This window comes from Paroedura picta, chromosome 8 (genome assembly GCF_049243985.1).
Source record: "Paroedura picta isolate Pp20150507F chromosome 8, Ppicta_v3.0, whole genome shotgun sequence".
Taxonomy (NCBI): Eukaryota; Metazoa; Chordata; class Lepidosauria; order Squamata; family Gekkonidae; genus Paroedura; species Paroedura picta.
Window position 1 is genome coordinate 67,837,752 of NC_135376.1, and position 24,294 is coordinate 67,862,045.

Genomic DNA, 24,294 nt, shown 5'->3' on the forward strand with positions numbered 1-24,294 from the left:
ACTTGTGACGGTTTACAGTCAGTAAAAATATGATACATCAGTAATCTAAAAACATCTTAAAACATACTATAAAATCTAAACAATACCATAATTACAAAAATTCCAAACATTTCAAGATGACGGAAGCAACCAATTCTCTCCCCTCCCCCTTCAGCAGCTCAGCGCCCTGGCAATAATTCACCATAGCATCACTAACAGATAAGATGTAACCAAGGGGGTGATTGTCCAATAGTTCTGGACCACGTTTAACACTTAGTCCTAGTCTAACACTCAGGGGGGAGGGGTGATCTGATATAACCCCGGGCCCTGCACCTAGCCTCAACCAAACGCCTGGTGGAAGAGCTCCATTTTACAAGCCCTGTAGAACCCTGAAAGCTCCGTCAGGGGCCGCCATCATCCATTCTCATATTACTAGATCTGTCAGCTGCATTTGATGTGGTCAACCGCGAGGTATTGGCCTGCTACCTCACTGACACAGGGATTGGGGGAACAGACTTGAGGTGGCTGACCTCCTTTTTAAAGAACAGGTCACAGAGGGTTGCAGTATGGGAAGAGTTGTCAGACCCCTTTGTAATTCCTGGCCTGCCCCCTTTCTTCCCAGCCACAGGATCTCCATCTTGGATGGGTTGAACTTCAGGTGACTCTACCTGAGCCATCCAGCTACGGCTTCCAAATAACTGACAAATGTAACTCCGTGAGGAGATAGAGCTGGGTGTAATCAGCATACTGATGACAGCCCAACCCAAAGCTCTGGACCAATTGGCCTAGAGAGCACATAAAGATGTTATAGAGCGTGGGGGAGAGGACCATTACATGAGGAACTCTACATGGGAGTAAGAACAGCGTGACAGCTCTTTCCCCACCGCAGCCCTTCTGTGTCCAGTTCCATAGGAAGGAGAGCAGCCACTGAAAGACTGTCCCACAAATCCTGGTCCCAGCAAGGTGGTGGGCCAAGAGCACCACATCACATGTAGCTGACAGGTCTCACATTATGAGCATGGCTGCAAGGAAACATAATGGCCATTCACTGTAAATGAAATTAGTTCAGTTTAAAATAATATATTCACAACTGCCTGAAAATTCAGCATCTACCTAGCAACTGCAGCCTTTATGTTTAAATACAGTTGTAGATTGTAGACTAGGGAGTCTTTCTTTTAAAAAAATGATTTTGTTAAATGTGATGAGGTAAAATTCACAAAAGCGGATGATAATGTGGGAAAATGAATTCAGTGCCACTTTGAAAAGTAGGGTTTTGTGTAAACACAAAAGGTGTAAAAATTATACCCTTTCAGTTGCTCCAGATATCTTAAATGGGAATAATTACACTACATCATGAAACATAATGTTGTGTAGTAGTTAAGAGTGTTGAACTAGTATCTGGGAGGCCTGGGTTCAAATCCACACTCATGCCACAGAAGCCTGTTGAGTGAACTTAGGCCAATCACAGTCTCTAAGCCTAGCCTATCTCACAGGGTTGCTGTGAGTATAAAAATGGAGGAGAGAAGAAAAATGTCAGCCACATGGGATCCCCATGAAAGAGAAAGGTGTGGCGTGCAAAGGAATGAAAAAATGAATGAAATAAAATGCTAAAATTTTGCCTGAATTTCAAAAGGAACAAAAAACAGCAAATGCAGCAAGCTAAAAGATCTGATGACTCATACGTCCCACAAAAAGCAGTGAAATGGTAAGGGAAGAGAGGGTTGTTTCCCCCCTCCCCTGAGGGTTACTTGATGCCCTGGGAATTTGAGGGGGGGAGTTATCTAGGGTAATATGTAGGAGAATAGGACATCCTACTCCTTCAGCTTGGCTACTGTAGCAGTGCTTTGGATCCATTGCCGTGCTCTTGCTGCTTCAATAAAAAGGAGTCGGGAAAATTTCATCCTCAATTAAATCGGAGGCAGGGTGCATACCACTAACTAGAATTAATTATACTGGGATGCAATCAAACGATCCATCCATGGAAACCAAATTACCGCAGTCACGTTCAGTGACTAGCCCTATAGAAGTCAGAAGGAATTTTGAGAAACCAGCCTGCAATTTGATTTTAACTAGCTTATCAGCGGAATATGAGAATGAAAGATTCCTGATGCCTTTTGTTGGAGCCATAAAGAGGGTTTTTTTCTTTTAGTTCTAAAGAAGCTAAAGACATTTTCTATGCTGCCTAAATTATTAATAAGAGATGGGAAGTCTTAAGAAATGAGTTCGTCAAAACAAAATAAACCAAAGGCAACAATGCTGATCAGAGTTTAGAAGATCACAAAGCTGGAAATTTATAGGAACATAGTAGCGTCTCCAGCCTCCAGCCTTGACTGTTTTTGCTCCTATTTTCGCTGACAGCTGGGATGCTGAGAGAACTTTTACCCCTTGTTTGATGTGATTTGTAAACAGCAGCTTCCTTTGTTTGCCATCTTTAATCTTGGAAATCTTGAAAGAGCAATTGGTGTTTTATCTCACCTCTTGTCTTGAGTCGGTTCCCCAACGCTTCTGGCAAGCCACCAAGCAGTGAAGTTCCGTCCAACTGTGAATGGCATAATAAATTGAAAGGACTATGCTATATAGTCACGATGAAACCATGTGTGTCAGACCAGATATTTAGCTAAGCATATAAAATATTCACGTTGCATTTCACGCTCTAGTAGCTTGTTTCCTTTTGTGACACAGTTTTGTCACAGTGTACATGAATAGTTCAATGAAACAAGAAACCAAGTTGCACCAGAAGGGGAGGGAGAGAAGGACTAGGTAAACTCATCAGAGTGAGGCAAAGCAGGGATTACCAATTCCTCTGGTTTTAGCACTGCATGAGTGATGGAATACAGGGTGCCACAGACGGCCCTAGGTGCTTACCTGCCTGTTGGGAACACATTTCCTTCTTTTTACACTGTCCTCCTGGTATGCTTAGATACAAGAGCCAGCGTGGCACAGTTGTTATCAGCAGCAGCCTCTAATCTCGAGAACCCAGGTTGATTCCCCTCTCCTCTACATGCAGCCAGCTGGGTGACCTTGAGCCTGTCACAGTTCTCTCAGAGCTCTTCCAGCCTTACCTCCTGTATAGGGTGCCTGTTGAGGGGAGAGAAAGGTAAAAGTGGTTGTAAGCCCCCTTGATACACATGCAGCCAGCTGGGTGAGCTTGGGCAGAGCACAGTTATCTCAGAGCTCTCTCAGCCTCACCTACCTCACAGGATGTCTTTTATGGGGAGAGGAAGGGTAGGCGATCTTCATGGAGTGAACAGTGGGGTACAAAACCCCTCCAGCTCTTCTTCTTTTCTCAAAGCTGGGGGTTCTAAGGAACTGTCCATAAGTATAGAATTGGGTTTTTGTGGCTCCCTGATACACATACCTTTTTGAACTGTTCTACCTGCACCTTCCACGTCTAGAGTAACTGGCTGATGTTCTAAAGCATGCCTGTTCAAGCTGTGGGCACGCATACTTTTGATCACAGCACTGTTCCCCCACATGGATCAACCGGTTAATCAATTTCTTCAAGGTGAATTCTCCAACAAGCCGGTTTGTATTGTGAATTGTATATGAACAAGACTGTGTGCAGAGTAAGCCCCAGCCAACCAAAATCCAGTGTTCAGTCCCTATGATATCCAGTGCAAAGGACAATTTCATATGTGGCTATGAAATGAACTTGCAGAGATTAAGTATGTTATGTAAGACATTGTTTCTAGAAGTTTCTTTATAAAGATATAAAAAATCTTCTAAATGTTTCTCCATCTATGTAATTGTATGCATGACAAGCTGAGTGTTGCCAGTGCATGAATGAAATTGTTTGGCCTCAAGGAATGTCTCTGGAAAATGGCTAATCTTTCCAATGTGGAGTTGATCCATTATAAATAAACTCACTTGACATGGTACACTCTCTAGGAAGCTGCTCATAAACAAAAACCATGTGCATTTATTTTAGGGAAAGTTGCAACTGAAGAGAATGTGTGAGGTTTACTCAAGCTGTTTATCATGATGTTGTACATAACTTACTGGTCAGCCAAATGGAAATGATTTTGAATGGCATAGTGTTTTATTAGCATTAAGGAACAAACCAGCAAATAAACTCTAAATCATTTTTGACATCCATGCTGTCATTGTTTATAAAATAGTACTAGTGTACCCTGGAGATGAGCCTGCTGAAGATCCAGTGTTGCAAGCTTCATATGCAACTGAACCGCAGAAATATTTATGTTTGATCTCTCCATTTAACATTTGGTCTTGTAACTAAATCTGTGCTTGAAGATACCGTTTTCCTTCATAGCTGTCTACATTTCTGTATTATAATATGTGATGTGCTTCTATTACATGAAATACATTTGGAGTTTTATGTGATTCAGATATTGAGATGAAGGCCCAGTGCCAGCATTCCTGGGGGTGGTGTAGCTGCTAGGGCCAAAATTCTCGGGTGGGCCCATGGCTGCTGACCTTCACCTACAAACCTCCTCTGCCCCCTGTCTCTACTCATGCTCCCAAATGCCTATAGTCATTGATGAAGGGCTTGGGGGTGGTACACACTGGTGGTGTTCCTGGTGACAATGGCCAGCACTGTTAGGGAGAGGGTGTGCAGGTGACAGGCAACTGAACATGGTTGGGTAGCTTGCAAGCAGGACATGGATGCATGAGCAGGTTGAGGGCATGCAGGTATTGGGGGTGGTAGGATGCATTAGGGGCATCCTGTTGGTGGGCAGATGGGACCCCTGAGCATTGTCTGTCCAGGCCCCCCCCCCAAACTCTGTTGATATGAGTGGAGATACACAGATAACCAGGTGGGCATAGTTCCATTCAGAGAAACTGTGTACTGGCTTGCATATGGAAACACATTTATTCTACATGCTACACCCAAAGCCATAGCAACTATTGTTGGATGGGCCATTTTGAATCAGAAAATGCCATTTCCAGTGGGTCAATCATGAGCTGAGGATGGAGGGACTTATCTCCTTATCATTAGAGTAAGATTGCTCTTAATAAATGCAGTTGCTGGGAAAGTGATATATATATATGACTTGAGTGGCATTCCACACCTTTTCCCAGTAACCTATTGCACCGGTTATTTGTTTCCATGAAAAACAGCTAGAGTGGTATTGTGGTTAAGAGCAGTGGCGTCTAATCTGGAGAACCATGTTTGATTCCCCACTTCATTACATGCAGCAGCAGGGTGACCTTGCTCCTGTCACAGTTATCTCAGAGCTCTTTCAGCCCTACCTATCTCACAGGATGTTTGTTGTGGGGAGAGGAAGGGAATGATGCTTGTAAGCTGCTTTGGGACATCCCTTTGGATAGGGAAAAGTGGGGTATAAAAAACCCGCTGCTCCTCCTCTCTTCCCAGTTCAAATGAAAGGTTTGGGGATCCCCCCCCATTTTGATAACAAAAAAGTGTATGCTAGAGTTCAAGTTATATAATTCTGTGGCATCTGAAATACTGAATAAGATTTCTGACTTCCAGCATTATCTCGCAGTCTCATTTTAGGCGTATCAGCTCAATTAGAGGTCCATTCCTCTTAACATCGCAGAGAGCTTTGCATCTACTGCCAACTTCAGTTTCTATAATAGCCTAGCCTTGTGACCATCTCATTAGGTTGCATTCATGGGGAACTAAGAAATGCAGTGTTTTTAATAGCAAAAACTGGACTTTATTCACCAGCAGTGGCCTTAATTGCAGTTATGCTGTAATGCCATTATAAGGAAACACATTCTGCATATATAGGCGCCTGTCCCTGTATCCGAAATGGATACCTCTTTTCTCCGATCTAACCCTGATTAAAGTGTGTGAAGAGACAATGGAACCTCCAGAAGCCCACATCCTCTTCCATGTGCAGCTGTGGTTTGGGCACTGCTAGTGTGCCAGTTTTAATTCAGTTCTTGAGGCAAGGTGATCCGTGTACTCGTTCATCAAGTCCCACCATTCTAATTCATGTTAAAATACTTGGACTCTTTGGGGTTCCATTCATTTTTCTATGTTTGAGGGAGAAGTTTACAAATAAGCATAATTTAAAATTGGCGTGTGCCAAACATCACCTGTCTAGATCATGTGGGAATAGCCTAACCATTTTGGTAGCTTCCCATGACAGACTGTATGGAGAGACTGAAATGCCTCATATATAATCTCTCTCTGTCTTTGTACATTTATAATATGGTAAATATGAATAAGCACACACATAATGCTGCACACAATTGTTTCTAATGCTGTTATAAGCTGTATTGTTTTCCGCAGGGTATCAGAAAGAAATATGGAAAAATGCACAGAGATACAGGGTGACCCAGAATTACCATATTTGTTTTCTTTTGCATGCATCTTAGACACACATGGACTCTCTAACTTTGTTTTGGGACATTCATCTGAACTATGACCCATTCGGCAGAATTACAATCCGTACTGGTGGAAACTTCTTCATGCTTGCAGTGCCTGGCTAGTTTGGGAAACTGATATACTTGCCAATTTGGGCGGGGGGGGGGAGGCACAGATTATGTGGTTTAGGAATCTTCACCTGGGTAGCAAGCAAGCTAGTTTAATAAGCACATCTTATTCAATAAGCACATCTAATAAACCAGATCATTTGCAAAACAATGTTTAGAATTTATTAAATGAAATATGAGAGTACAGGAACAGAAAATGTACTCAAGCAGAAAAACAGTGAAATTGTTATACTGAGTAGGCCATATGTGTAAAGAGTTGCATGAAAGGAAAACAAAGGTAAAGGTATCCCCTGTACAAGCACCAAGTCATTTCTGACCCTTGGGGTGACACCCTCCAGCGCTTTCATGGTAGACTCAATACGGGGTGGTTTGCCAGTGCCTTCCCCAGTCATTACCGTTTACCCCCCAGCAAGCTGGGTACTCATTTTACCAACCTCGGAAGGATGGAAGGCTGAGTCAACCTTGAGCCGGCTGCTGGGATTGAACTCCCAGCCTCATGGGCAAAGCTTTCAGACTGCATGTCTGCTGCCTTATCACTCTGCGCCAGAAAAACAAGAGGAAGTCTAAGACATCTTAAGAACAAATTTAGAGTCTCCACTGGCACCTTTAAGACCAACAAATTTTTATTCAAGGTACCATGAATAAAAATTTGCTGCACCATGAGAACCAAGCCTCTTGCTGAGTGAGCATTCTGTGCCAGGGATGGACCACAAAGAGGACCAGGGGAGAGGGATTGAAGGAAGATGAAAGAAAAGGAAAGGAATGAACAAAGAAAAGGTTTATCTATCCTCAGTTTGCTGAGCTGGCTGAGTATGTTACTCATTTCAGTGATAAGATTCTGAATATAGAACAAAACATCTCTATTGGTATTGCATTTAAATAAATTAAAGGAGATTCTCATAATTAGGGATGGGCACGAATTGGAAAATTCTAGTTCAGGGTTGTGGTTTGGGATATTCCCAAACTAAACCCCAAGCCCAGATGACCCAATCCCCCTGAAACAAACCAGTGGTTTGGACCAATCCATTTCACTTCTGCCTGATTAGAAGCAGGGAGCTGAAATGGCCAGCAGCCATTAAGGGTTGATAGTTGGTCATGGGCTCCTCTCAGCTGTCAGGTTGAAGGGGCTTGCAGGCAATTTCAGCACAGCAGATAACTTCTTCCCCACTCTTTATAGTGTTTGCTGGATATACTACTCTTAATCCTTTTTTTAGTAAAATGTTTTGTAATATATGTAGGTTGACAAAAAATTAATATGTTTTTTCTTTAACTCCTTTCTATAGCTGGACCTTTGGAGCTGCCTCTTTTTGAACTGATACCATCCCAAAGACAAGTAGTTTTCCACGGTGATCGCTTGCCATTTCAGTGCACGGCAACATTCCTTGATAACCTGACACAAGTTCATTGGTATCATGATGGGCACCTGGTTGAAACGGATGAGGAGAGGGGCATCTTTGTGGAAGACAGTATAACACATGACTGTTGTTTGATTACACGGTAATGTAGTTTTATTTTTTAAACTCTCCAGGTCCCTCTTTTCAGATTTAAGGCCTCTTAGGCAGCACCTGTATTAGTGGTTTCAACATAGTGTGGTGACATGGATAGCTCACAACTGAATATAACAGGAATTTCAAGCAGTACTAAATTGAATCAACATTTTGAGTTGGATTCAAGTCTGCATTTCTGGGATGGGGAATCAGGGAGAGTGGAAAGGCACTTCTGTTCCTTCCAAATGGGATGATTTTTGGAAATTTCCTCTTCCGCTGCAGCTCTCCCATGGCACATGATGTGCTGTCCCTTGAAGATGCTGATGATTGGGAGAATGGTGGAAATGACAAATATTCTGCTGGTGAGATTGGCTTGCAATTAGTTGCATCCAGCCCACTGACTTCCACGTCTTATGTTCCTGAATTTTAAGCAGGAACTGTGGTCCAATGTGGTCTGTAAAACTTCTGACCTTGAGCCAAGCACAGCCCATGTTACATACATGGTGGTCCACTGTGCGTTTGAGAAGCCCCCTTTTTTATAGCCTGCTAAGGTCTGGGAAAACAAGAATATCCCACTAGATTCTGCCTGTGTGTGTTATGAGTTGATAGGCTGATAAAGATTTCAGAAATCATCTTTCTGATATGGTAACTCGGGTCCAAACTGCAGTCTAAATCCTTCCTGAACTAATACTAGTTTTTCTCATTCACTCGGTGAAATTGGTCACCAGGGATGTCTGCAATGCAATATTCGAGAAGTCTGACTTATTGAAAAGGAATACTTGAAGATAATAAAAAGCTGCTCATTCTCAAAGAGCCAAAGTGAAAAAGGGAGCTGAATGTCTCTCTTCTGGAACACTCAGTACATATGTAATGAATTCTGGCTCTACCTCCGTATGTTTAAGTCAGCTGCTGAATCTTTTTTTTTTCCTTTTGAATTTTTTAATATTTAGCAGCCACAGATCCAAAACTTTTCCTGGGACATTCACTCATTTTTGTCAGCATATCTCATGGTTTAAATTAAGTGATTCTCAATAAATCCTAGTGATTCTACCTACCAGTAAAAGTTGCATATTGATTAAACACTGCTTTTATACACACACACACTATGTGCATATATATATAAATATGGCAAAGTACTGTTTTTAAGCAGTAAAGCAAATCTACTGTTGAAGAACACACTGCCCAGGAAACTCTAGATACAGGTTTCTTACTGCCACAAATTGTGAGAGGACCTACCTCTAAAGATCAGACCCCTCCTCCAATCAAATCTTGAATTAGTTGGGGGGGGCTACAGAAGTTGATGGTTTTATGGTGTTTTATATTTGATTTTATAATATGACTGTGGAATCTACATTGTTCCCTGCCCTGAATATTAAGAAAGGTGAGTTATAAAAATGAAGATTATTATCATACCCCATAGAATCATGACTGTACTTCCAACAACTTGTTGACCCTCTGACTCTCAGTAGGGAAGATCATCCCACTAAGGTTCAATCACACGCTTGTCATGCTCTCCCCCAGCCCTCTGATTGCCCCTCAACAGGAGGGCCCTCCCCAACTGAAGGCCAACCACTGGGAAGCCGATCCTGTTCTCCAACAAGAACCTGCAGCTGTTGCTATCCTTTTTATTGCATCTGAACCCAGAGAAGGCCAACTGCCTCCATTGTGGTGGCACCACCACTCCCCTGACACCTCCCCTTTGGTGGGACTTGAAAGGTAGCTGCCTTCTCTGTGGAGGCCCCGCCATTCTTGCCCACCTACTTTCTGCCAGTGGGAGAATATAAGACAGCCACCTTCTCCACGGAGGCCCCCCTGATCTTGCCTGCTTTCTCACCACCAATGGTGGTAGGAAAGGTGGCCCATCCCTGTCCAGAGGCCCTCTCCACCACCTCATTGTAGGTGGGGGCTACAAGGCACAGCTGCCTCCTCCACCAAAGCCATACTGCTGTCCGCCACCTTGCCACCACCAGAGGCTAGGAATGCTGGCCGCCTCCTCTGTGGAGGCTCTGCCAACCTCCTCCACCTCCTCATTACTAGTGGGAGCGGAGAAGTCATGCCACCTCCCCTGCTGAGGCCCTGCATATCTCTCATGCCTGCTCCCTGCCAGTGGCCCACCTCTCCCAAAGAGGCCCCATCGCTCTTGACCGCCTCCTAGCCACTGTCAGGGGTGGGGATGCACTGCACCCTGTTGCACTTCTTGTGTTCTCTCCAGCTTCCTGCTTGGAGAAGCACTGCCCCCCAGCCTGCTTTTAAAGTTAACATTGCCACTAATTATTATAAATAGTAACCAACATTTACAACAAAAATACAAAACCATGCAAATACTAAAAACAACACAAAATAATAGTGTAATGTACATCAAAGAAAGAGAGTGATTAAAATGTGGAATTTGCTAACACAGGATGTAGTGATAACCACAGCAATTATTTAAAAGGAGGATTAGATTGATTGATTGAGGATAGTAGCTACTAGTCATGATTCTTGAAGGGAACTTCCACATTGAGAAACAATAAACTTCTGAGTTCCATTCTCAGGAGGCAACAACAGGGGAAGGCCTCTATCTCTAGGCCCTGTTGTTGGGCCTCTAAAGGAACTGGTTGATCACTGTGTAAGATTGGATGCTGGACTAGATAGACCACTGATCTGATCCAACCGTGGTTTTCCTATGTTCTTAGGGAAAGACTCACTGATCACAGCTGCTATAAAGAAGAATGAAAAGTGTTTTCATTGCCTTTCTAGGAGATCACAAGATTAAATGTCATGGATTTGTCTATTTAATGTACCTTGTATTTAGCTGGCCCAGATGCTTGATTTTTGCTGCTTACAAATTAACCCTTTTTACATTTAATTAAGTCTGTACATTTTTTGATACCATGCTATTGTCATCATTCACTTTGGCCCATTCTGCATGGGTAAATAAGGCAGGGAGGGAGCTCACATGGAAGTGGGGCTAATCCCTACTTCCACTTAATGCTGCTGCCGGGCCAGCCCCCTCCCAGGCCTGCCACAGATAGGCTCTCATTTGGCCCATGTGAAGGGAATGTGGAAGAATCCACATTCTCTTCTTCAAAGCAGGGGCCAATGGGACCTGTCCAGTGGCAGGTCTGTCCTATGTAGGCCCAGAAGGGGCCAAAAATGCCCCACTCAGTTTGCAGTGCTTCGCTGTGCCACGGAACCAAAGGGCATTTGTTTCTTGTTTTGGAGGAAGGTGGGATTGCATCCCTCCACACAGCAGAACTGTCCCGCCATGGCTGTGGGGACACATTTCAGCAGCGGGTCTTCTCCACAATTGAAATTTCCCCCATGGGGACATAGAAGCGATGGAGCATACAGCTCCACCGCAATGCACTGGCAGCAGCCCAGAGCAGTGCCGCCAGTGCGGAATTGTTAGTTTTCCTGGACAGGTACTATACAAATATAACCCAGAGCTTGTTCTTCTGTTATGGTAGGCTTCATAGCATATTCTCAGGTTCTGCAGTTCTTCATGACGATACTTTCCCTTCATCTCTGCCGTTAATTTACAGTAGAGCCTAAACAGACTTGCATTTTTCTATGCCCACTGAAGTAAATGGACTCAGAAAGGTGTAATTCTGTTTAGGATTACAAAACTGACTAAATGCTTCTCTGCTGATTCAAACAGTTCTCAGTGCCTGCCTGGACACTTCCTATTATTGCCTGGAAGGATCAATCCTTCATGCTTGCTTACTATTCCTTGTAATTAGTAGAACACTAAGGAAAATGAATCCTGTATGTTAAATCACGTTTTTCCCACCTCAGCCTACTTTATTCACAACAATGCTGCTAGTTTTGAGAAATCAATTATTTGTGCATCATTTTTAAAAATCTCACCCCCAAATTCTTTGCAGTATTTGTTTTTGGCTTATTTTTAGCCAGTTGACAGCTCTTGATGAAGAGGTATAAGGGTGGTTGGGGGAGGGGGTGAAGCCCTGTTGTTCTGACTGGTAGCACTGCTTAGGCTGGTCAGTTCTCAAAGCCACATGCATTGGCACAGATTCTGATGGGTAGTCATTGTGAACATGCTGGGAGCGCAGATAATTGTGCTTAATGAATTTAATACCCTAGGGCAGGGGTAGTCAACCTGTGGTCCTCCAGATGTCCATGGACTACAATTCCCATGAGCCCCTGCCAGCGTTTGCTGGCAGGGGCTCATGGGAATTGTAGTCCATAAACGTCTGGAGGACCACAGGTTGACTACCCCTGCCCTAGGGTCCTTAGAGTATTAACTAAGAATTGCCAAATCCCCTTACTTTGTGTTTTTTTTAATTTGAATATTGAAGGGCAGTAGTTTCCTCAATTGTCTTTATAATGAAATGAGAAGGTGTGCCATTGAATTCATCTTTTACTTGCAACAGTTTTGTTTTACCCTCTACATAGTTGCCTTAATGCTTCTTTAAAAAAAAAAACAGAATGAAGTGAGGGACCTGGTGAAAGTGCATTTAATATTGCCAGATTTCTTCTGAACCGCAGAATAAAAATCATTAACACTATTCTGATGGAACTAATTAAATTACAAAATCCCTGCTGCTTAAATCACTGTGCAGATATTGCTTTCCCTTCCCCTCCTTTTTGAAGCTGTGGGCATCATCTATGGTTTGCATCTCATCAAAAAACTAACCTTCTGAGAGATTATGTCAAATTTTCCTTAGCTTTAGGACAAATCTGAGGATTTATAGCAGATTTTGTTGTTGTTGTTGTTGCTGCTGCTGCTGCTGTTGCTCTGTACATTTCTGTACCTCATGCTGTTGCAGAATAATATCCACATATTGTGTGTTACCATGCTGTGGTCTCAGATTGCTTCTGAATGTGGTACTGATTATATTTTCAAAAGGCAAAGTATTTGGCACGGTTAAAACTTGTGAATGACTGCTGTTTGCATGCAAGTCCTACAAATATAATATTCATCAGTTTTTATAAGCTAATTCTGTTTTATCTTCTATTGTAACAGAAGCTATAAATAAGGAATTAATGGAGATTTCAGTTGAGTGCCCACAATTTGGGGACATCTGTGGGCTCTCTGGAGGTTTGTCAAGTCATTGCCATTTAAGCATCCTCTGTTGGCTAATTTGTTTTACAGTAAGTAGAAAAATTATGAATAGTAGATAAAAATCCTAAATCCTAAGAGAAAATTTCTCCACCATGTGCAGTCTCCTGCAATGGACAGCTATGGTATGTGTACCAACCTAAACTGAGAATGCATCCTAGCATGCACTTCTGACATGCACAGTGGTTCAATGGCAGAGTGCCAGCAAAGTGCTTCTGATTTATAGCAGCCCTCTGATTTATTCTAAAAAGTCCTATAATTAACAGCCTTGCTCAGGTCCTGCAAACCGAGGATGAAACTCTCCTCTGAGGAGAAAACTCTCCTCTGATGCCACTGTTCAAATGAATCAACTTTCTCTCTGTCAGCTTTATTTATTCTCCAGCTTTCACATCCATACATAGTAATGGAGAATGCTATGATATGAATTATCTTGGACTTAGTTGCCAGCAACATATCTTCTCACTTAAGGAGAATTTGCCCCCCTCCAAGTCTCAGTCTCCTTCTGATTTCTTAGCTTCTGGCTAATTCTGCACTGGCAGCACCACTCTGGGACAACACTGCTACGCAGTTGCAGCTTTCTGTGTCCCTATGGGGGTCACATTTCAGCACCGGATATACTCCAGCGCTGATATGTTTCCCCATGAATGACACATTTCAGTGGGGCACCTGGTCCCCCACTGAAATCTATCCCCCCAGGGGATACAGCCATGGCGGACTGGTTCCATTGTGTGTGTGTTGGGGGGTATTTTGCAGGAAGGTGGCTTTGCTTGGAATGCAATCCCACATTCCTGCAAAATAAAAACAGGAGCCCCGGTCTGCCATGCAGTGCCACAAAGCACCGTGAAGATGACCGGGACATTGTTTCTGTAGGTTAGGGAGGAGCTGGGCCTTCAAGCTGGGCCTCCTTCCTGTCTAAATGGGCGTGCTCAGTAGACTTGCGGCGCAAAAAGTTAAAGTGGATTCTCCTGCTTTCCTTAGTGTGGGGCTTCTGAGAGCCCAATTCACAGCATGCCTGGGAGGGTGCTGGTCCAGCAGTGACATCAAGTAGATGTGGGGATTAGCCCCACATCCATATGAGCGCCCTCCCAACTAGGGATGTGCACTTTGGCTGCAGCCATTTGCTGCAACCATTTGCTGCAGCGTTTGTGCCCAAAGCAGCCCATGCCAGTCAGCACACGCATGTGGGTACTGGGTTATGCACCGCCATCATTGCTGCCCCTCTCCCCCTGCGCAGTGGCACTGGCTGCTTTGGCGGCCAAAGCCTTTTCCACCTATGCAGAATCAGCCTCTGTCTCCTTTTTAGTTTATGGTGGAATCAAGGAATAGGATTATTTTTAACAATTTCAGTTTCAAAATAGGATTACCCTTATGATGTGGATTCCTTGGTATCCAAAAGTAAATTGGATTTTTAAAAAGGGATTTTTTATATTTTAAATTATTTTCAGTTTCTTCCAAATTAATGGTATGTCAACTAAAATGGTGAAGTGTTTGCTAAGTGCTGTGGATAACTGAGTAGATATATGAAATGGATGCCACTTCCTGTTTCATCAGTTGACTTTTCTTATGCAGAATAGATTCATTCATGGCCTATAGATTAATTGGCATGTTTAAATTCACAAATTTTCCTCCTTGATTAGGCAAACAATGATTAAAAAAAATAGGGCAGTAAGTTTGTAGGCTTGTAAATCAGAATAAAATTGTAGTCTCGGGTAACAGAGTGAGAGCAGGATAAGGCATGGTGGTTTGGTGATGCAATATAATTGGGTACAGTTAGGAAATTTTAACTCTAGGCATTTCCTCATAACCAGTGGAAAAAATCAGTGTATCTAATGCAGTGATGTTATGCCAGGAGCAATACTGTAGCATTCAACCATGGCTAAGCCATAGCATTTAGGGCAAATGTTAGAATGTAAACCCAGTATGATGACATCACACCTGAGTCATGCCAGAAGTGATGTCATTATACCTGGATGCTAATTCTGCCTCCCTCCCCCAAATATTTCACTGGGCATTTCCTCCTGTTGCTTAGTTGAATAGCAGGCAGAAGGAGCTGGGGGCAGGAGAACCCCCAATGTAAAGAAGACAAGCCTGCTTAGCCTGCTCTGGTGGAAATCTCGTAATCCCTGTAGCTGACAATCAGGAAAGAAGCAAGTGTTAACGCATCTCAGGATAGCAGCAGATCAACTGTGTCTAATGTCAGGCTATTTGTCAGGCATTTTGGCACTAAGGTTGAACTTCTTGAAAGCCACAGAAATTCTCTTTTCTAAAACCCATATTTGTTGCTTACTGTTACTCTCACCAATTTCTTCGGAACTTTTTAGAAGTAGCTATTATCTTGTATGTATATAAGGTGCCATCAAGTTGCTGACAACACCACAAGGGGTCTTCAAGGCAGCTGAGAAACAGAGCTAGTTTTTCAGTGTCTTCCTATACAGAGCACCTTTACAGGTACAGACCCTTCTGAGATTGGACTGTACATGCCATCTTCCCTGCCATTATCTCCCTTTGTTGTTGTTGTTAGGTGCGAAGTCATGTCCGACTCATTGTGACCCCATGGACAATGATCCTCCAGGCCTTCCTGTCCTCTACCATTCCCCAGAGTCCATTTAAGTTTGCACCAACTGCTTCAGTGACTCCATCCAGCCACCTCATTCTCTGAGAATTCCCCTTCTTCTTTTGCCCTTAGGTGTCTGGAATTATATTCCAAGAGAACTGTAGATCATACAAGTGTAGATTGTAAATTTCTTGGGGCAGGGGGTCTCATGTGCCATAAAACCATCTTCCCAGTGAAAGCAATATGTGTGTGTGTGTGTGTGTGTGTGTGTGTGTGTAGGACAGTAGGACAGCTCTCTCCCACTCAGGACATATCAGACAGATGGAGATGGTAACAGAAGGCTGACTATGCACTCTGCTCCCTCCTCACCACTCTTCCCAGTGTCCTTGCCTTGCTCCAGGGACACCCCCCTGGCATTTGCAAGGAGTCGCAACTGCACTTCCCAGGTCACCTGTACTCTCCCCGACTCTCCAACTCTCCCTGCCAGACTCACCTCTGAGGATCAGCAGGAAAAAGCCCCTTCCATTATGGCTCTTCTGCACTCCCTGCTCCACTCACCTACTCTTTCCTGCTGTCATTCATGAACCATGCTGCTGCACTTTCTAGTTGCTGCTGGAGCATGCGGGGATGCTTCCACATGTACTCCACCATGGCTCCGTAGCTCTCACCAGCCTCCTGCCAGCCAAGAGAGCTGAAGGGTGGGGGGACCCTCTCCTTCCCCAGCCCATTTTCAGCATTGACTGCTCTGCTAGTAAATAAATAAAACTGATGTCCTAGTGTTCTATATCAGAGGAGGGGCAAATGCTTCCTACCTCTGCACTGAATTGATGTCATGATATCACATGGCCAGTTGAATTCACATGTCATAAAGCCTACTTTGTGGTCAGGGCAAGAAGAGTTGCTTCCTTCTGAATAGCATCATAGGGGAAGGACTTAGTAAATCAGGTGGACAAACACTGCTCTTTTTCCCAGAATCTCCTCAAATAATCAGTGCAAGTGAGACTCATTTCAGAACACTATGGAATCAGAGCATCTTCCAGCCGAAACTATAGCTCAGTCCAACTGGAGTGAACCCCACTCCATATTAGTATCGTGAAGCCACTATGCATGCTATGTTAGTATAATTTCTGCTCTTGTGGAATCTATGGGACTGATCAGGGAACAAAATAAAATCAAATTTATTTGCAGTCATATGCCAAAGATATTTTTTATTTTAACAAGGTCAACATACTTTGTTGTTAACTATTATTCATAAACCTTATCAGAATCAAAATAAAATTTGATATATTGAGAAATAGAGCTAAAATCAGAAATTTAATTTATAAGATTACAGATCCTTATAATTTTATAATTGTATCCTTACTAGCTGTAAATATTGAGGCACAAAACTTTGCAACACATCTTGGAATTGAAATGGAAGAGTTTTTGGCTACCAAGAGTTTTTCAAAACATATCCGATCAGAAAATCCTGCTTGTTTAATAGTGGCAAATTAGCCCTATGCTACATCTCGTTGCGGAGAGGGAAATGAAAGGAAAAACATGATCCCTTGCAAAACAATTTCAGGTCAATAAACTTCCAATAATGCCGAACCTTTCAGCATACTGAGTAATACAACAAGATTTATACAGCTTAAAATATAAGCGTAAGAGTGAATAGCAGCTGGCAACACTGAAGTCTCTGTGAGTTCAGTTAGGGAACTGGTTCTTGCTTGCAACAGCACTTTCATGAGCCAACTCCAGTTTATTCAGCCCATCAAAACGATGGTTTCTACCAGTACAGACTTCTTGCTAAAGAGAATTGGAGACCACAGAATCCAAACTGTTGTCTTCAACTGAAAAAAAAAATGTAGCTCAGAAATAACAGTGAAATTACAATGCTAGGCATACTAAATTCCCCCCTTTCCAATTAACATCATCATTGTCATATCTCATAAAAAGCGTCAAGTCCTGTGCAGGAGTTGGCTTGAGTTTTTGTCTGGTTTGCCCTGTGATGAGGGAAATCTCAAGAAAGCAATTTCCCTTTCCTGTCACACAACAAATCAGGGTGCAAACAGGGGCAAGTCATCTGAATGGAGAAATGTGTGACAGTCTCGGTAGTGTTTTGCCCGCCCTTGCACCTGGCCTCCCCTCTCCATTTCTGGATCAAAAGTTAAGAAAAAAAGGCATGGTGCGTGTTGCTATGGGACCGTGAATGACGTGCTCTCAGTACAAATAAAATGTTTTTTTTTTCATTGTGCATGGTAATATTGGGATGAGGCAGCTAAAACACATTCCAGTTTGTGTTTTCTGGTGGTGGGGGGGGGTATGAACGAGGAAAGAAGGGGTGGCATGTAATGATGCCACTGTCTCCCTATTAGCTTGGCGCCTATGCTCTGTATTTTAAATCTTTATTGTGAACACACAATCATCAGAGTCCAGTTACCATAGCCAGCCTATCACAAATCTAACCAAACATAAAGAGATGTCATTATACTAAGTATCCTGAAAAGGGATCTAAGGAAATGTTTTGTGTGTGTGTGTGTGATCCCGTAGCAATACAGAAGTGGAAGTTTTTTTTTTTAAGATATATTTTTCTTTTGTGGCATTTCCCCATAAATTAATTTCAGGACTCGGGTGGGACAGAAGTTTGAGTCCTTCTGTTGACCTGCTGGACCTCTGATTGGCCCTCACTGGGAGACATGCCCCCAATAGGGTGATGGCACTCCCCAACTGAGGGCCAATCAGAGGCTCTTCCTTGCTCTCCTCCTCCATGCAACTTCCCAGCAGTTGAGGAGGAAGCGCCAGCAGGAAGTAAACCAGGGAGCTGGGGTTGGCCATCCAGCTGCATTTCACTGTGCCTGCATTGAGCTCCCCATCCCTTTTGGCTGCCAGGAGGCTGAGGAGGGACATCCAGGCACACTCTGTGGTGACCGCCCCATGCTCTTCACCATGCTCTCCACCCTCCTAGCCTCAGAGAGAGCTCGGGGAGCCACCCAACTGCACTCTACCATGCTAGTCCTGGTGGCCAACCTAGCTTCCAGACCTGCTCTGATCTGTGGGGCCCTTCTGCTCCCCCTCTGCCTTTTTGCAGCCTGTTTTTAAAATGGGCTTTCCTCCTAACACATATACATTTCAGTTATCTTAAACAAGGTGATAGGAACCCAGAGATTTATATAGCTCCATAGCAAACAGACTTTCCCTTTGCTGATATCCACTCACTGACTCTATCCCTACTATGCAGAACAAATAGTTTCTCAGGGGATTCCTTAGCAGGGAATCTAAAAAAATTGTACAAGCATCAATTTTTAACTCTATAGAGTGGTATTTTGAAGTGGTTGCTTAGCTGAGGTATAAATCTTTCCTAAAGATTAAACTCTTTTTTTCTTTTTCTTTGCAAAAGCTCTTGGCTTGTGGCTCATACATTCTAATTGTTCTGGACCTGCATTTTGAAGTTCAGTACAAGTATTCTGCATAAACATTTCAGTTATATTAACTTTGTGTAAAAAAAAAAAAGCTATTCCAACATGTTACTGAATATCCTTGTGAAAGATTGACTATGCTAATGAAATTAATTTTACAGTCATGTTCTGCCCATGATCTTTTTCTTGGCAACAGTTGGCTCCATATGGGAGACTCCAGAAGATGTTTTCAACTTGCTTGCAGTTCTCATCATTACTTCAATAATGTTGTTGAATGATGTTGGAACTGTCAGAGTGATTCTAGCTTACAGTTTTTATAGTCATATGAGAAAATATATTAGTAACCAGCAATATATCTAATTATCAACATGGCCCTATCTGGGGATATTTAAATTCAGAGTTTGGAGCCAGAAACAGACAAGACAGATATTCCTGGAAACATGAGAAAAATGGCCAAGTTTTCAAAATAATTGGAATCTTAAAAAATGGATATTTAAGATGCCAACAGTAATAGAAATCTGTACCTTTAAGGAATGAATGCGCTCATTGGCCATTATGGCAGTTGCTAGGCAACTTTGGTTTCTGTCAGTAAAGGTGGAGCCTGCCTCTCAATCTATTCCTATTCTCCGTTCCTTTGCCCTTAAATGAAGACTAGGCTTGGTAGCTTTTGGTTTTATAGATTAATTTAATTTTAAAGAAGGCATAAACAAAACAGCATTTTAGCAGGGGAAGACTGAGAAAGATGAACAGGAATCAGGGACAATTTTAATTTGGTCTATCTTAAGTCCTAATATTTTTTAAATACAGCTTCTCAGTTAATATCACTTGCATTTGGACAGGAAGAAAGCATGTATGACAAGTACATAAGAGAAAGAGAAGCCATTTCTCTGGAAAAATGACAGACTTATTTATCATAGCTAAGTGCTGCAAAGCTGACTCAGTGTCCGATGTAGCCATATGAATAAATGACACAGGCTTTCCAGTGATATGAAGCTGTGATAAGAGTTGTGATTAGACACCTCTTCATCAAAGAGCAGAAATGCTCAACAAAGCCATGTTCTAGCAAATGGCTGGATGGTATTATGTGTCCATACTGAAAGGTATTTAAGTTTGCTAGGTACAAAGAATAGGAAAAAATGGGGGGGGGGGCTCTTTCATCCAGCTCTGGCAACTGTGACTATATATCATTATTTTAGTTTTTTGTTTTTTTTAAGGGGGATTGTCACCTTGGATTTTGAATCAAGAAACATGGGATATAATATTAGAGGCAAGCCAGGTTTGGGGTAAGCATCTTCACAGGATTTTCAAACATCAAACTGTCGACAAAACTGACACCACACCATGTTGCAGAGATGACAGTCCTTTGTGGGGATTTCAAACAATGATGCGCTTCTGAAGCAGCATAAAAGATGTCGCACATTCTGCCTTCCCTTTGTTTTGAAGGTCTGCTGGCACGACAAAAATGTCAAATATTACAAGCCAATAAAGAATTAAAGAATTAAAACAACCAGCATATCTGGGGCTGGTGATCAAAGATCAGCCAAGAGGGACATACCTCGTAGAATCCCAGTTCTCTGTCTTGAGCTCAGACTTGGAACTGAATGAAAAGTGGCCCATGAAAATGGTTCAGGTAACCCAGAAGCTGGAACACTATGTTATATATATATATATATATATATATAAAAATGATTCATGACGACCCAGAATGTAGAACGCCTGTCAATAAAAAGGGTAGTGGTTGTAAATATTTTGAGGAAGACTGTTGAGAAGATGGCTCAATAAAATATGTCAGTTGTCACATTCAGCCGGAAAGTACCGATAAAGAATCTGTTTACCTCTATCAGACGACCCAATAGTATTATCAAAACAAAGAGGCTTTGTTTTTATATAATTAATGCCTCTTGTTGGCCTGCTTTTTGGTTCTCTCTGTTTCTGTGCCTGCTAAACACAGGGACACAGTTTGCTTCTATATGCTGGCATACAGGAGGCAGCACTTGAGATGGGGGGAATGGGACGGAACCAGAGAGACCTATGTTGACCTTGGATGACAGCCATTGTCTGCCATACTATTTCCCCACAGTATGTATGCATCAAAATCATCAAGTCACAGAGAGATAGACATAAAGCCAGAGCAGACAGCATCTGACAGATCAGTGCTGCAAGATCTCAACATTTTTAAATTTCCTTCATAGCAGCCATGGGGGCTCCACTGTGATTCACAGCTACTATGCTGGGAGAGGGTTAGGGTTCCTAGAGAGACAACATAAAAATTTAACTAGTTCTTCTTTGTCCTCTCTACCTCTGTTACATTCTGAACAGAATTCGCACAGAAATTTCCCATGTACTTTTCTCATAAAATTGTTCAGAGACTGTATTGTTCATTCTCTTTTAGGCACCAGGCAAAAATGTTTAATTTTACTTAGGTTTTCAATAAGGAGCAAACATAACTTGTTAACATAACGTGTATGATCTGCTTTTAGGATGAGAACTATTTTAGGATATTTTAAAGCTTCTCTATGTTTTATGCTGTGGGTAGAATTTTAATCGCTAAAAACTTTCATGTTTTTTCTAAATGATGTTTTAATTTGTGAGCTGCTTCCAGCAGGTTCCCTGGAGATGCAGCACATTTTAAAATAAATTTAAAAAAACCCTATCATGATAGATGAAAGGGCTACTCTCAGATTCAAAGACAGATGTATTCTGGTCCTGTTTAGAGATACCTGCAGCTGTAGCAAGTAACTAGCAGGAGACATTTTTGGTTAGTCCTTGGCAGCTGCAGGAATAGGGAGAAAGCAGCCCTCAGTAAGAAATGATATAATAAGATAGTTTCAGTTTCACACTGTGAATTCATAGAGTATTTGACAGCAGTCAGAGAAGAAATGACCAGTTTCTTGGTTGGTTAATAATAATTAGATCAGTCAGTAGCCAGGGCTGTCAGCCATTGCTGGATGTCATGAGCAAAGGCAGCTTCCTATGCAGCTGTTCAGAATAACTAGTAAAATCCAAGAGGGATCTGTTACAATATTTAATAGAACTATACATCTCTTTGAATAGTTTGCCCAACACAATTCTTGGGGTTCCTGGTTCTGGTTCCTTCCACCGTTTTATCCTAGGAGGAATCGAAGGAGGAGATGGATTATTTTGGTACTGGGGATGAGTCCCAGTCTCCCCCCCCCCCAATGCTAGACAGCATGATTGCCTATATGGCATCATGTGAGCTTGAACCTGTAACTGGAAGAGAATCCAACTGTACCCCTTGAACTATGAACATAATCATTGTTGTTTCTGTAAATAGGATTCCTCAAAAATAATAACACCAGACCTTTGAAGCTTTAAAAGCCCAACAAATGCTGAAGCTGCCTTGAATTAAGTCTTTGATCATGTCTTTGACTCCATGCAGACTTGCTGCAAAGATAAATCATGGCTTTCTTTCCTAAATACTCACTGGCCTACTAGCAGAAGAAAGGAGATGAATTGAACCCAGTAATAAGATCTTCTGGAATCCAGGATGGGATCAAAAAGTAAATCCATCATAGACTTGGGGGAAATGAGTGGTTTGTGGACATTATTGCTCAGAAGAGTGAGTATACCATGTGCTCGTGCAAAAGCTAAGTGGGAGGAAGTTGCTTGTATTGGCCTATAAATTAAATGTATGGCTACTTGGTAATAGTCATGGGTTGGCTTCACATATCCTGGTGGCATGCTTCTTTTACTTTGTCAGAGATGTTGACCTCTTATTCTACTGTAATTCTGGAACAAAGCTGTTTGTCCTTTAGTGCAGTCATTCTCAATCTTTTTTTGGCCACAGCTCTTTTAGGAGCTCTTCTAAGGTTCCAGGGCCCCCTGTGGTAAGTTGGCCACTTGTACAATGAGCTAGGTTTTTAAAAGCCTAAACTAAAAGTGAATTCACTATATGTGACATACCTTGTCTTATATATACATGAGACACTTTTCTAGAATTTTCAACCAAGAGAAGCATGTGCATTCATTTTTTTTTCTTGAATGCACACAAAAAGGAATGGATTACATGATTTGTTTTTCTTTCACTTGACAACGGTTGAACTTTCTAGCAATTAATGATGTCATACATGACAAAAAGGGTATTTCATTGGTTCTGTTACCAGGGCATCCCATAAACCCTTTGGGCTTCCCTTCTCACCGTTTTCAGTCTGTGGCCCCCTTCAAATGGGTCAGGGACTCCCAGGGGGCCATATGGCTTCTGTTGAGAATGGCTGCATTAGTGGATGCAGCTTAATACAGTAGCTACCCTCTGGGCAAGATGAAGCTTCAGTCACTAGCAGAGGTAGCCCAATGAAAGACTGCTTGAGAATCATGCAGCAAAGAATGATTTTGAGAATAATTAGAGTTGCAAACTCTGTTGGCTGCTTTCTTCTCGTTGTTCCCAAAGGCATGCAATCAAATAGTCAAGGATTATCATAAGGAGATTAGCGTGTTTTATTCATCAACTTGGAAATATTTTAGTTACAAAGCTTTTGAGCAGGGCCTTTACAAAAAAATTAGACTGACTGTTGTTGTCTGATACCTGTTGTGTTCCGGGTTGATAAACTAAGAAAGAGTTGAGTTGCATCAAAGCAACTGTCATTGTGAGAATGTAAGAAGAATTGGGGGAATGGGGCAGAGGAAGAGTCTCTGCTTGGCATGATGAAGGTCTCAGGTTCAATCCCTGTTGTGGAGGTGACATGAAAGGCCTCTGCCTGAGCTCCTGACACCCACTGTCAGTCTAAGTCAGGGGTAGTCAAACTGTGGCCCTCCAGATGTCCATGGACTACAATTCCCATGAGCCCCTGCCAGCGAATGTGGGCAGGGGCTCATGGGAATTGTAGTCCATGGACATCTGGAAGGCCGCAGTTTGACTACCCCTGGTCTAAGTAAACAAAACCAACTTTGACTGACTGACCATCTTATTCAGTGTAAGGCAACTTCATGTGTTAAATAAATGAGAGCAGCAATGCAAATGAGTCTGTACTCTGACCATTCTAGTGGCTACTCCTCTCTCTATGCACCATAAGCATACATTTAGAGCTGTGCTGTCAGCACACGTAGTGTTTTGAGAGGCATGAATGAAAATATATGTGGTCTGAGTTATGCATCGGTATCCATTGTGATCTTGAAATGGGTCTTGTTGCCCAAACACCTCTGCTTGGCTTTGGCTTGGGGTGTGGGGTGGTTCTCTGACATCCAACATGAAACACTCTACTCTTCCTCCTGTCTTTGCAGGGCCAGTAAAAATGTTTTTGTTCATCAGCACCATGAAGTTAGGAAAGCCAGCAGAGCAACCTTGATCCATCTTATCCCACTTGCTGAGTTATAAGTTATAAGCTGAGTTATAAGTTATAAGCCAGCTTGGTGTAGTGGTTCTGAACGTATATG

At 42.5% G+C, this 24,294-nt stretch overlaps 1 protein-coding gene across 2 annotated transcripts in view; it reads left to right on the forward strand.

The window, feature by feature from the left end:
- ADGRA1 (adhesion G protein-coupled receptor A1) overlaps positions 1–24,294 on the forward strand; it is a 452,787-nt gene that overhangs the window by 184,588 nt on the left and 243,905 nt on the right. For both annotated transcript variants that reach the window (XR_013233660.1, XM_077350198.1), the window contains exon 7: positions 7,686–7,899. Coding sequence is in view for 1 of the 2 variants with exons in the window: in XM_077350198.1 (XP_077206313.1) it covers positions 7,686–7,899 (214 nt within the window). In the remaining variant the exon portion in view is untranslated. The remainder of the gene's footprint in view (positions 1–7,685; positions 7,900–24,294) is intronic.